Consider the following 14,450-nt stretch of genomic DNA (forward strand, 5'->3'; position numbering starts at 1 on the left):
GTTAAATCAGGACCTACACAGCAGTTCTAGAAAAACAATTCATGCCAGAAAGAGGGGCTTCACAGTGTTTTCTGGCCTCACATCTCCCAGAAGAGAAGCACAGACCTCAAAGATTTATCACTATTTTTGGTGGTTGATCAGGGGAACACAGTGGTTCACTAGTTAATTTGCCTTGTAGAACTAATTAGACCTTATACTTTTAAAATGGCATTAACTTTTCCTTTCTCTTTTCGTAGTCCAGCTCTTGCTTTTATAGCAACGAACCATTTCATGAATGGCTACCTTGCTTACCTGACATTTTAAAAGGAACGAAAGCTATTGCTTCAAACGTAGTAACATTTCTCGTTGACCAAGAGCATGATGCTGGAGTCTACCTCTTCTCCAGCCAGGTAAGCATCACAGCCCCGGGGCAGGTGCTCCTGATGACACAACAACGGAAATTTACCTTTGCCTACAATGGAGTATGACAAGGCAATGAGAAAGAATGAAATCTGGCCATGTGTAGCAACATGGACGGAACTAGAGGGTGTTACGCTGAGCGAAATAAGTCAGGCAGAGAAGGACAGTTACCATATGTTTGCACGTATAGGAGGATTAGGAAGAACTTAATGGAGGACCATGGGAGAGAAGATTGGGAAAAAGAGTAGTGGAGGGGGAGGGAGGGAAGAGGGGAAGGGAGGTGATGGGCATGGAGGAGGGCACTTGTGGGGATGAGCACTGGGTGTTATATGGAAACCAACTTGACTATAAACTATTTAAGAAAAAACAATTTTACCTTTGCAAATGTATCTCTGAGTTCTTGTTATCTTTGGTGGTAGGAGCTGATAAAATTTAACTGCCACAAAATTATTTGTGGTTGATAATACAGTTTAAGGCACTTTAGGGATTTCTTGCCTCTGCTTGTCATTCAGTTCAATGAAAATGGAAAATATGATGCTGTCTGCATAGGGATTCTCCTTTGCTTATTCTCCCGGAGAATATAAGCTGAGCTTGGTCTATATAAAGTTAAGGTTCCATAAGTTGATTAGTTTAAATGAACAAAAAATAGGGCACCTGGGTGGTTCAGTCAGTTAAGTGTCCGGCTTCGGCTCAGGTCATGATCTTGTGGTTCGTGAGTTCAAGCCCCGCGTCAGGCTCTGTGCTGACAGCTCAGAACCCGGAGCTTGCTTCAGTTTCTGAGTCTCCCTCTCTCTCTCTGCTCCTCCCCTGCTCACACTCTGTCTTTTTCTCAAAAATAAATAAACGCTAAAAAAATGAACAAAAAATGGGACAAGCTCTACCCTTATAAATTTAGGGGAGAAAAAAATAATTTTCTTCTACCCTCTTATGTTCAGTTTTTGTGGCCCTGCAAATTGATTTATGCATGCAGTGTACATACACGTGGGTGAAAATCATTGATGAGAAACTCAAAAAAGTGGCTACAATTTGAGGATTATATACTATCCTAATAGTTTAAGGGGACAGGTGAGAAAGGCACTTAAGGGAAAACAAGTGAAAAGATAATGAGTTAACAGGAGATAAGAAAGTTTGTGATGTTTGTTTATACAGGTATGAGTGGTTTTTAGTCTCCTCGGGCCTTAAAACTCCTCTGTAGAAGGGATTTGGGGTGGATTTTATTTGCCTTCTCCCTTCTGGGAGTAGATCTGCTCTGAAGAGTAATTAATGATAGCCTTATTTCCCGGAAGTTGCTGCTTTTAGAGAAGGGAAGGCTTTTTTCCCCTGCATCTGTTGAATCTTAAATGTCTACAGCTTAATGATGATCTCTATACCACAGTGGCATATCTTGGGGTACACATTCTGACCCCCTTCAACATCATGATCCAAGTAGAATTGTAATGTAGCCCAAGCATCCACACTTTTAAAAGGTAGTTGACCATGATAGTTGTAAGCATGGACATTGGAATTGGTCTATTTGAGCAATAGTTCTCTAATAAACCTTCCCATACCATTTACTATAGAAGCTTGGACAAATTATTTAATCTTCTAAACCTCATGCTCAACATTTGTAAAATGGTCCTATAAGGCAGGGAGAGGCAGAGCAAAAACACATCGATCGTTGCTAATCCTTCCAGTTCTATTCTGGTTAATAGATGTGTCCCTATCTTAATCAAAATCTGAGTAACAGGAAACACAAAAAATTGTAGCATGGTCTAGTGATATTAATGGTAAAATTCTTACAATTTGTTCATGCTTAATCTATTTCTAGAAAACCACCACTGCCTCTGTGAACACCCTAAAAAATAACAAGCCAGGATTAAAAACAAAATTTCCACATTTCGTATTTCCTCCATCATTCTCTTCTCCTGTTGGAATGGTATTCCATCCGCGAAGCCATTTTCTGTATGCTTATGGTAACCAGGTGAGTACACATGACATTTCCCACTCTAGGGTAGATGTAAATCTTCTCTTGTTCTATGCTGAGTGGTTACACATCAAGTAAAGAGCAGCATCACTCTGATGATCAGGGAGATAGATAGAATGCCCAATGAAGAGAGATGAGAGGAGAGGAATTAGTGACAGTGAATACAAACAAATCCTGCAAAGTTTTGCTGAAAAGGAGAGCAGTAAAATGCAGCAATGGGAGCAGGAGGAAGGGAGATCGAGAGAAGGTGGGGAGAGGGGTGGCTCTATTGGTTAAGTGTCCAACTTCAGCTCAGGTCACAATCTCACGGTTTGTGGGTCCGAGCCCCCCCCCCCCGNAGCCTGCAGCCTGCTTCAGATTCTTTATCTCTCTCCTCCTGCCCCTCCCCCACTTGTGCTCTACTGAATAATGGGAATTATTGTCTTCTCCTGTTATCCTGAATAATAGGAATTATTCAGTAGAGAGGGAAAAACTGGTGTTGAGAGAGGGAGAAAGTGCTGGAGCGACATGTCTAAAAACAGTAACAGGAATAAGGGAGGGCTTTTGGATTCCAGAGCTGGTAAGTGAATAGGTGCGATAATGGAAAGGTGTGGAAATTTATCTTTTAATTTTGCCACAAAAATCAAAGTTATTATTTGAACATGCAGATGGAGGAGTGTTGGGGGTTTGAGGAAAGAGAACAGAGTGAAATAGTTGCCTAGAGAGCGGGACAGTGGATGACTGATGAGGGAAGGCAGTACGATTGCTTGCACTTTGTGCTCATAAATTCCAAATGTGACCAGTTCAAGATTATTGTATGTTCTTCTCTGTGTTCAGTTGTGGGAGTGCACACACGTCGGAGAAGACAAAGAGCTATATTTAACCACAGTTCTATTTTTATCAAGAGGTTATTAGGAAGTAAAAGAGTGTACAGAAGGAAATGCAATAGGACAAAAAAAGTTAAGAAATCAAAGGCATAAACAATAAAAAGTAAACAAACTATTTACTTACAGAAGATCTGATTGCCTGTATAGAAAACTTAAAAGATACAAATTATTTAAAAGAAGTAAAAGAGTTAAGGTGGAAGGGAAAGTCAATTTCATTTCTGCCCATGATCAACAAATTTGAAAGCATACTTTTTTAAAGTTTATTTATTTATTTTGAGAGTGAGAGTGAGCAGGAGCAGGGGAGAGGCAGAGAGGGAGAGAGAGAATCCCAAGCATGTTCTGCACTGTCAACACAGAACCTGATATGGGGCTTGATCCCATGAACTGTGAAATCATGATTTGAGCCCAAATCAGGAGTCAAACACTTAACCAACGGAGCCACCCAGGCACCTCCCAAGACACATCTAAAGAAGAATAAAGATGAGGGATTTGAACTACAAGATATTAATACTTTTTAAAAAGTTGTCATAATTATGATAATGTGTTTTGACCCAGAAACAGACCAAGTGACCAATGGAATGAAATAGAAAGCCTACAAATAGACCCAGCCATATCTAGAATGTTGATCGAGGCAAAAATGGCATCACAGCTGAGGGGAAAAGAAAAGACTGCTTATAGTAGGATGGGAAGTATTGGTTACATATGAAAAATGTTGCAACATACATCAAGTCCAACTCCTGATGGATTAATAATTTAAATACGAAAACCTTTACAGAAAAATATAAGTAAATACCTTTCTGAAATCAGGATAGCATACCCTGGACACAAAAATCAGGACATAAAAAAAAATAACAACAACAACCAGTGGCCATTAAAAAAAACAGCACCACTTTCATGAAAAGGAATTCTGGGTCTGCAAGATGGCAAATTTAGAAGCTTTGGGCCCTTGCGCTCCCACAGACTCAGTGAGTTAGCAACAAAATACAGATCAGAGTGCCCTTGCAAGAACTCTAGAGACCCGTTGATTACTTACAGCACCCAGAACAACAGAAACCCAGAAAGGGATTCTAACAAAAGGGGTAGGAAAATTTGCCCATCTGTGCCCTACCCCCAACCACCCTAGCATGGCACAACCAGGAGAAAACACACACAAGGGATCTTCCCTTGGGATAGAAACAAAATGTGGATCTTGCATCCAACATTTTGGCTTGTCTGAGGGATGCTCAAGGGACTGGTTTCAGTCTTGCCTAACCCAGAGCACTGACGGGACTAGCAGCATTTTTTTTGGAAACTGCTGAAAAGGAGGAGGAGGAGCCTTGGCAAGATGGTGGAGCTGGAAGCGTCAGACCATCCGTTTCCCCCAGAGACACCAGTGTAACAATATACAGACCACAATACCTTTGAAAGAACTCTAGAATCCATTTGAGAAGTTACAGCATCCAGACCAACCTCAAGCCCAAGAGATTCCAACAAAAGGGATAGGGAGACTTAGAACATCTTCCATATCCATCCATGCCTCTTCTTCTGTCTGACTTAATGCAGCACCACTTGGAGGAAGCCTCCCTCTCCAGGAATCCTCCCTCAGGATGGAAACAAAATAATTAACTGTGTGTCCAACATTCTGGCCAGACTGGGGAATCTGTGTCACCTAACTCAGAGCACTGATGGAACTGGCAGCCTTGTTCGGAAACTGTTGAAAACAGATATGACCTCTGCAGCACTTTAAAGCTGCAGTTCTACGGGCACATGCCAGGAGCAGCAAGAGCTTATGCGTGTCTGGAAGGAGAGGGATAAACTGCTGAGGCAACTTGGAATACTAAAAACACAGCACAGGCCAGAGAAAACACATCCTTAGAAGAGGTTTGAGAAGCCCTAGAGTGTCTAGTTGATCTGACTGGTAAGGGTCTGCGTGAAGCCAGTCCATAAACAGTGGGAGAAGTGGTTGTGTAATCAAATGCCCAAGTCTCCAAACAACAGCATCACAAAGCGTGCAAAGAAACAGGGAAACAGGGCCCAGTCAAAGCAACAGAACAAAACCCCAGAAAATGACCGTAAAGAAATGCAGACTTCTGAGCTGCCTGACAAAGGATTTTAAGCAACTGTCATAAAGATGCTCAATTAACTAGAAGCAAACATAACTAGACAACGAAATCAAGAAAATAATGAACTAATGGAGAATATAAAACATAGGAACTATAAAAGTCAAACAGGTGTTCTGGAGCTGCAACATCCAATAACTGAGCTGAAGTCCTCACTCAGAGGAGTTGAATGGTAGACTTACTATTTGATACCATCAAGTCAGAGAAGCAAAAAGCAAAAAAGAATGAAGAAAATGAAGAGTCTCAGAGACTTATAGGGTCTATCAGACAGACCTATCTCTGCAATATGGGAATTACAGAAGGAAAAGAAAGAGAGAAAGGGGCAGAGAACTTATTTAGAGAAGTAATGACTGGAATTTTCCAAAGCGGAGGAAAGAAATGGATGTATAAATTAAAGAAGCTTAAAGAATTGCAATCAGGATAAATCCAAAAAGACCAACACTGAGACATAATCAAAATGTCAAAAGTCAACAAAGAATCTTAAAAGCAATGAAAAAAAAAGTAGCTCATTATATACAAGGGAAATTCCATAAGATTATCAGTGGGTTTCTCAGCAGAATTCTTGCAAGCCAGCAGTGAGTGGGATAATATATTCAAAGTGCTGAGAGGAAAAAAAAATGTCAATCAAGAATACTATATTTGGCTGTCATTCAAAATTGAAGGAGAAAATAAGATTTCCCAGATAAACTAAAGATGGGGGAGTTCATTACAACTAGACCTTTCAGAAAGGATGGAAGGAAGGAAGGGGAGAAGGGAGGGAGGGAAGAAGGAAGGAGAGAAAGGGGGAGGGAGAAAGGGGAGGAAAGAAATTATTGAAGAGATTCCTTCAAGGTGAAAATAAAGGATGCTAGGTAGCATCATAAAGTCACATGAAAATTAAAAAGTTTTCCAATAACATAAATACATGGGCAAATTTAGTAACTTGGAGTGTAATTTTTGGTGCATAAATTCACTTTTAGTTTTTGTATAGAATTTAAATGAGAAACTCACTTTAAAAAGCTATAATCCTATGTTCATAAGGATATAATATAAAAAGATGTAATTTGTGACCTCAGTGGCATAAAGTGGGGAGGTAGTGCTATGTAAGAGGAGCTTTTGTACACAATGAAGTTTTTATCAGATTTAAAAGAATGCTATAACTTTAAGATGTTTTATTGTAATGGTTACCCCAAAGAAAAAATGTATAGGATATATGCACAAGAAAATAAGGAAATCAAAGAATGTCACTACAAATAGTGTAATGTCAAGGAAAGCTATAAGACACACACACAAAAATAAAATGGCAGTAGTAAGTCCTTCCATATCAGTAACTACTTTAGATGTAAATGGATTACATTGCCCGGTCAAAAGAGAAAAATAAGCTGAATGCATAAAAACAAAAAGCAATAACAAAAGCTCTCAGGATGCAACCATGTGCTGCCTACAAGAAATTCACTTTAGATCTAAGCACACACATAACCTGAAAGTAAAAGGGTTGAAAAAAATATTCGATGAAAATAGTCACCAAAAGAGAGCAGGGTTGGCTATACTAATATCATACAAAATAAACTATAAGTCAGAAAGTGTTGTAAAGAGACAAAGAAGGATGTTATATAAGATAAAAGTTCAGTTCATCAAGAAGATCTAACAATTATAAACATTTATGCCCTAAGCCGTCAGAGCTCCTAAATATAAAGAAGCAAACTTTAAAAGAATTGAAGAGAAAAATTACAATGTAACAGAGGGGGCCTTCAATACCCTGCTTTCAATAATGGATAGAAAAACCCAACAGAAGATAAATAAGAACACAGAAGACTTGAACGACACTGTAGACCAATTAGACCTAACAGACTAATCAGATGACTCCACTTGACAACAGCAGAATATAAATTCTTCTCAAATACACACAGAGAATTCTTTAGGACAGAACCTAAGTGAGGCTACAAAAAAGTCTCAAAACATTTAAAGTAACTGAAATTATACAAAGGGTTTTTTCCTGATCATAACGGAACAAAACTAGAAATCAATAGTAGAAAGAAAACTGGAAAATCCACAAGTGTATGGGAATTAAACAACACATTTTTAAACAACCAGTGAGTCAAAGAAGTAGTCAGAAGGAAAATTAGAAAATATCTTAAGAAAATTAAAATGAAGGAGTACCCAGGTGGTTCAGTCAGTTAAGCATCCAACTTTGGCTCAGGTCATGATCTGATGGTTCATGGGTTAGAGCCCCACATCAGGCTCTGTGCTGACAGCTCAGAGCCTGGAGCTGCTTTAGAATCTGTGCCTCCCTCTCTCTGTCCATCCCTTGCTAGAATTCTCTCTCTTTCTCTCTTCAAAATAGATAAAAACATTTTTTAAATGTTAAAATGAAAACAAAACACACCAAATTTATGGGATGCAGCAATAGCAGTACTGACAGGAAAATTTATAGCTATAAATACATACATTATTAAAGAAAAATCTCAATTCAACAACCTGACTTTATACCTTAACTATGAAAAGAAGAACAAATCAAACCCAAAGTTAGCAGATGGAAGGAAAGAACAAAAATTAGAACAGAGATAAAGGCAATAGAGAATACAAAAATAATAGGGAAAATCAACAAAACTAAGAACTGGTTCTTTGAAAGTTGAAAGGTCACCAAAATTGATCAACTCTTAGCTGTATTAACTAAGTAAAAAAGAGAAGAGTCTGGAAAGGGATAGAGGAGACCACAATTATCTAAGATAAGGTATAGAAGGAAAATTATTTTGATGGTTGTCAAAGAGACTTCACCTACATTTATAATCTGTTAAAATTAAGAAAAGCCTATTTTCAGCTATAACTTGTCATTGAAAAGAACTTTAAAAACCTGAAATCTTCATCTGACTAAGACTTAGGCTATTAAAAAAGGTACCAAGGAGGATTCATCCAATACAGGATCTGATTTATTTTCAAGCAACTCTTAACTGAAAGATGAAGGAGTAAAGACACTCACATGCTATGGTGGAGTATATGTGAGGATTTATTACCAAGGTCCCAAAACACGCCCTTGCAAGTGTCCAGGGGCTCTTCCACACAAAACATTGTCACATACAGATTGGCTGGGTGTCTGGAACATAGAAGTCTTATGTCGGTATGAGGTAAGTGCTCTCCTTCCTATCCAAGTACACCCAGCATTTCATCTTCTTGGGAGATGATGGGATAACTTCATTCTCTTATACATTCACCATTCACCATGCACACTGTGTAGACCTGAGACTCTGCCACATACACTGTCATCCAAACCCTAGGAGAGAGAACTAGAGTGTTGACCAAGTGGGTAAGGCGTCTGTACGTGTGTTCGCTTATGCGTGTGATGGATGCAGGAATATGGAAAAGACGACACTATAGGACTTTTCTTACCTAGGAAGATGAGGCCGATAGGCTAATGCTGACTGTCAGATGGCAGCCGTTCAGTGAGCTATTATCTTTTTATTTCCTTAGGTATGGCTTTCAATGGACGGTGGCAACACGTTCGAATTTTTAGCGGACTTTCATGATGATATCATAAAGAACACTTACCACAGTTTTTATACATCAGATATTACTTTTGTTTCCCAAAGTGGAAATGTTTACTTGACAAAGGCAGGTGAGGAATTCTCTTTTATTGGTGTAAGCACTACATGTGAGCCAGGGTGAAAAAAACTCTTCCATTTTAATCAACTAATCTTAAGGTCTCAAACCTATTAGTGGTGATGGATTTTTAAAAAAATATTTTTATTGTGGCAAAATACACATAACATAAAGTTGACCATGCTACTCAGTTTTAAAGTATACCGTTTGATAGTATTACATACATTCAAAATGGTCTGCTGCCATCAGCATCGTCCATCTTCAGAACTCTCCATCTTATAAAACTAAAACTCTGTGCCCCTTAAAAAATAAATCCTCATTTCCCCTTCCCCCCTCCCCGCAAGTCCCATTCTGCTTTCTGTCTCTCTGATTGTGACTACTCTAGGTCACTCATATAAGTGGAATCATCCAGTATTTGTCCTTTGGTGACTGGCTTACTTCACTTGGCATAATGTCTTCAGGGTTCATCTGAATTGTAACAGGTGTCAGAATTTTCTTCATTTGTCAGACTAAATAACATTCCATTGCATGTATATACCACTATTTGCCTATCTTTTCATTGCATCAAGGGACCTTTGTGTTGCTTCTATGTTTTTTTTTAAATTTTTTTAATGTTTTATTTATTTCTGAGAGAGAAAGACAGCGCGAGCAGGGGAGGGTCAGAGAGAGAGGGAAACACAGAATCTGAAACAGGCTCCAGGCTCTGAGCTGTCAGCACAGAGCCCGACGTGGGGCTCAAACCCACGAACCGTGAGATCATGACCTGAGCCGAAGTCGGACGCTCAACCGACTGAGCCACCCAGTGTTGCTTCTATGTTTTAGCTATTTTGAATAGTGCTGCTATGAGCATAGGTGTACAAATATCTCTTGGAAACCTTGCTTTCGACTCTTTTGGGTGTACACCCAGAAGTGGACTTGCTGAATCATATGGTAATTCTACTTTTTTAAGTTTTTGAGAAATTTAATTCTCTTTTCCACAGTAGCTGTACCATTTTACATTCCCACTGCCCACACAAGAGTTTTAATTCCTCTGCATCCTTGCCAACACTTGTTATTTTCTGTTGTTGTTGTTGTTGATAGTGGTCATCCTAATGGGTGTGAGGTAGTATCTCATAGTTTTGATTCGCATTTTCCTAACGATTGAGCATCTTTTCTTGTTCTTATTGGCCATTTGTGTATCTTCTCAGGAGAAATTTCTATTAAAGTCCTTTGCCAATTTATTAATCAGAATGCCTCTTTTTGTATTGCTGAGTTGTAGAAGTTCTCTATATATTCTGGATATTAATCCTTTATCAAACATTTGCAAACATTTTTTTTTCCATTCTGTGGGTTGCCCTTAATCTCCTTGGTTAGGTTAATTCCTAAGTAGTTTATTCTTTTTGATGATATTATAAATGGAATTGTTTTTCTAATTTCCTTTTCTGATTATTCTTTGTTAGTATATTGAAATACAACTGATCTTTATGTATTGATTTTATATTGTGTTATTTTGCTGAATTTGTTTATTCTAACTTTTTTTTGCAGAATTATTGGGGTTTCAACATATAGAATCATATCACTGTGAACGGAAATCATTTTACTTCTTCCTTTGTGATTTAGATGCTTTGTATTTTGTTCTTGCCTTATTGCTCTGGCTAGAACTTTTAGTATTGTGTTGAATAGGAGTGGTGAAAGCAGACATTCTTGTCTGATTCCTGATCTTAGAAGAAAACCTTTCAGTCTTTCACCATTGAGTTCAATGTTCACTGTGGATTTCTCATAAATGGCTTTTAATATTGAGATAATCTTTTATTCCTAGTTTGTTAAGTGTTTTTATCATGAAAAGATTGGAGCACAGATCCCAAGAGTTGGAAGACAGGGATCTCTTTGCCCACCCTGGCTCTTACAAGTTGCTGCAGGAATATGTGCCCAGCTGCCTGCCTGGTGGCTTGAGTGAAGGGCAGGTAAATACTGCCAAAGGCTGAAATTAACCATAATCTACCATCCAAGCCTTACTCTGGAAGTTGCAAGCCTTCAGTGGACTCCGGAATTCCAAAATAATTATCAGATATTTTCTGCCAGTGCAATTTTTGTGGGTAGACAGATTCCTGGGGCTTCCTACTCTACTCTTCCTACTCTTCCCAGAATCCTCCAGGGAGTGATGGAGTTTTAGGATCTGCTAAAGTAGGATCCTATGAACAGCCCAAAAGAGGGGGACCCTGGAACATACTAAGTTCTCATTTACAATTTCCGTGATGTTTTACTTTCTCAAGAGACAGTAATAACTCCCACTTACTGAGCTACATGTGTGCTTAGCACAAATACTATTGCATTGAACATTCACAGCACCTCAGCTGAAGTAGGTAATGTTAGCCTACTTTTACAAATGGATACAACTAAAATCACATGATTTGTAAGAGGTGGCATTGTATAAATGATATGACTCTCAATCTACTTTAATTCTGTGATTCCGTTGATCAAGCTTCCATAGCTCCTCTCAGTTTATTTGTGCAGCAAAAGAAACAGGGACAGACGCCCAATCTTTTCCAAATCAGTTGAATTTTGTTAACCAGACTTGGAGCCTAGAATGATAAAGGAACATGGTTCTCTATTCATGTCTATATCTCCATGACCTACATTTTCATTTCATTTTGTTATTCAATTACTAGGTCTTTGAGATCTTGTTTTGTTGAATCTATTAATTTATTAAGGTCTTTTGATGCAAAATACAGGGGAAATTTTGCCTTATCTTGGGATAGGCTTCATCTCAACTGGATTCTTATAGCTTTTAAATGCTATTAGTACCTACCTTCTCTGCCTTTTCATTCTCCTTCCCTCTGCTATCCCCCACCTTCCCCTTTACCCCTTTCCTTCGCTACGTCTTCTCCACCTTCTATCTCTGATCCTTCTTTCTTTATCTCTAATTCATCACAAAGTGTACAGCACTGGTCAAATCTTCTATTTGCTCTAATAGAATGTAGGTGGATTATTCCTGAGACCTGTTTGTTTCACCTCATTAAGGTAGCACTTGGACTTGCTCTCCTAGTGCAGTGCCTTGGGAGGTGGTAAACCTGGCTACGCTCAAGAGGGTTTGATTTTTTTTCCTTAGAGTACCATCTTTTCCATTGTCAACTTCTCTCTCGTGAGGAGAATGTTACTGAGAGTCCTCAGGATTTTGTTGATTTACCTTTCTTCTCACAATATTACCTAAAAGGGCCAGGTGTAGAGTGGTGGAGCCTGTTACATCAAAATTTTTCTTTCTTAGCACTTTCTTTTCTATGTTTTGGCATATTGTTCTTTTTCCTTTTTTGATCATTGCTGGTGGTTTTGTTTTGGTTTTTTGTTTGTTATTTATTTTTGTGGTAAAGTATACCTAGCACAAAATTTAGCATTTTAATCATGATAAATGTTAAATGAACCATGCTCATCAATGAACTGGCATTGAGTACATTCACGTTGTTGGGCAGCCATCAACACTGTCCATCTCCCTCTACAACTTTTCCATCTTCCCAAACTAAAATTCTGTACCCAGTAAACAATAAGTCCCCATTTTTCCTTCCCGCAAGCCTCAGGCAGCTACCTTCATCCCAATGGATTTGACTACTCTAGGTACCTCATAAAAGTGGAATCGTACACTTTTTGCTCTTTTGTGACTGGCTTATTTCTCTTAACATGTATTCAGGTCTTTTTTTTTTCTTAATGTTTGTTTGTTTTTGAATGAGAGTGTGCACAAGCGAGAGCGGGGGGTCGGGGGGACAGAGAGAGGGAGACAGAGGATCCCAAGCGAGCTCTGCACTGACAGAAGCAAGCCTGAGGTGGGACTCAAACTTACAAACCCAGAGATCCTGACCTGAGCCAGGGCTGGGCACTCAACCAACTGAGCCACCCAGCCACCCCCATGTGTTCAGGTTTTAATCCTGCTATAGCAGGTATCAGTACTTTATTCCTCTTAATGATCAAATAATATTCCATTTTATGGATAGGGCACATTTTGTTTATTAGAACATTTGAGTTGATGGACAGTTGATATTTAAACACTTTTTAGCTCTTGTGAATCATGCTTTTATGAGCACTTATGTTCAAATTTTTGTATAGAAATATGCTTTCAGTGCCATTGGATATGTATGTAGGAGTCTAACAGCTGGGTCATATGGTAACTCTGTGCTTACATTTTGAAGAACCGCCAAACTGTGGCTGTGCTAGTTTACATTCCCACCAGCAATGTGTGAGCATTATTTTTCCACATCCACGCCAACACTTATTATTTATTGTCTGTCTTTTTTATTTTAATTACTTCAGTAGGTGAGAAATTATATCTCATTGTGGTTTTGATATGCATTTCACTAATGATTAATGACCTTCAGCAGCTTTCCATGTTTTTAGTGGCCATTTGTACACCTTTGGAGAAAGGTCTGATCGAATCCTTCACCCATTTTAAAGTTGGGTTAATTGTCTTTTTATTGTTGAGTTGTAAGAGTACTTTATATATTTTGGATATTTGTCTCTTGACAGATTTGACAGATACGTGATTTGGATATATTTTCTCTCGTACTGGGTTATCTTTTTGACTTGCATCATGGTCCTTTTTGATACACAAACATTTTTTAATTTTGACAAAGTTCACTTTGTCTATTTTTCCTTTTGTTGTTTGCACTTTTGGTGTCCTTTCTAAGGAAACAGCCATTGCCTAATCCAAAGTCATGAAGATTTACACTTATGTTTTCTTCAAAGGGGATTATAGTTTTCATACATGTTTTTTGGTCCATTTTGTTAGGTGTTCATAAGATGATGAAGCTATCAACTGAATAAAAAATAAAACTGAAGTTCAATCAATAACATAATAGGCAAGGAGATTTACCTTCAGACATACAGTCTCCCCAAAAAGTTCTCAAGTAGCACTTGTGTAGATTATTGGGTAAATTTGGAATCGGGGCTGAACTTAGAGATAACTGATTAGGTGTAACCACAGTGAGCTTATTGACTATTCCCAAGATAAGAGTGAGGCAGGGTTCATTGATGTTGTTTGTTTTTAACAAGCCAGCATTCTTTACTGTTTAGCTTCAAACCAGTTTTTTCTGGTCTCTGATATGATTTTAAGCAGTAAGCCTTCTAAAGCTTTCTTTTTTTTTAATGTTTTTTAAATTTATTTCTAGGAGAGAGAGAGAGAGACAGCGTGAGCAGGGGAGGGTCAGAGAGAGAGGGAGTCACAGACTGAAACAGGCTCCAGGCTCTGAGTTGGCAGTCAGCACAGAGCCCGACGCGGGGCTCGAATCCACGAACCGCGAGATCGTGACCTAAGCGAAAGTCGGACTCTTAACCGACTAAGCCACCCACGCGCCCCTAAAGCTTTCTGATATGACTTCAAAATGCAAGATTTCTTTGACCTCAGTACTGTGTCCTTGATGCACACCAGCAGAACTCGGCGTCGCCATCATAGAATCTCCTCATTGGTTCTTCCTTACTCAAGGATGAGGAGAGACCACAGAATTCTGATTCTATTTCTCCACGTCTTCACCACTGTATTTATAGATCCTATGTTCAGTTTTTTTCCAGCTCAATTTTAAACTT

The 14,450-nt window shown here is 38.7% G+C and overlaps 1 protein-coding gene across 1 annotated transcript in view; it reads left to right on the top strand.

The window, feature by feature from the left end:
• Positions 1 to 14,450, top strand: part of CATSPERB (catsper channel auxiliary subunit beta) — a 115,461-nt gene that overhangs the window by 51,802 nt on the left and 49,209 nt on the right. Inside the window, exons 13-15 of the mRNA XM_077780838.1 lie at positions 237 to 389; positions 2,207 to 2,359; positions 8,775 to 8,919. Coding sequence (XP_077636964.1) covers positions 237 to 389; positions 2,207 to 2,359; positions 8,775 to 8,919 — 451 coding nt within the window. The remainder of the gene's footprint in view (positions 1 to 236; positions 390 to 2,206; positions 2,360 to 8,774; positions 8,920 to 14,450) is intronic.

This window comes from Crocuta crocuta, unplaced genomic scaffold (assembly GCF_008692635.1).
Source record: "Crocuta crocuta isolate KB4526 unplaced genomic scaffold, BGI_CrCroc_1.0 scaffold299, whole genome shotgun sequence".
NCBI lineage: Eukaryota > Metazoa > Chordata > Mammalia > Carnivora > Hyaenidae > Crocuta > Crocuta crocuta.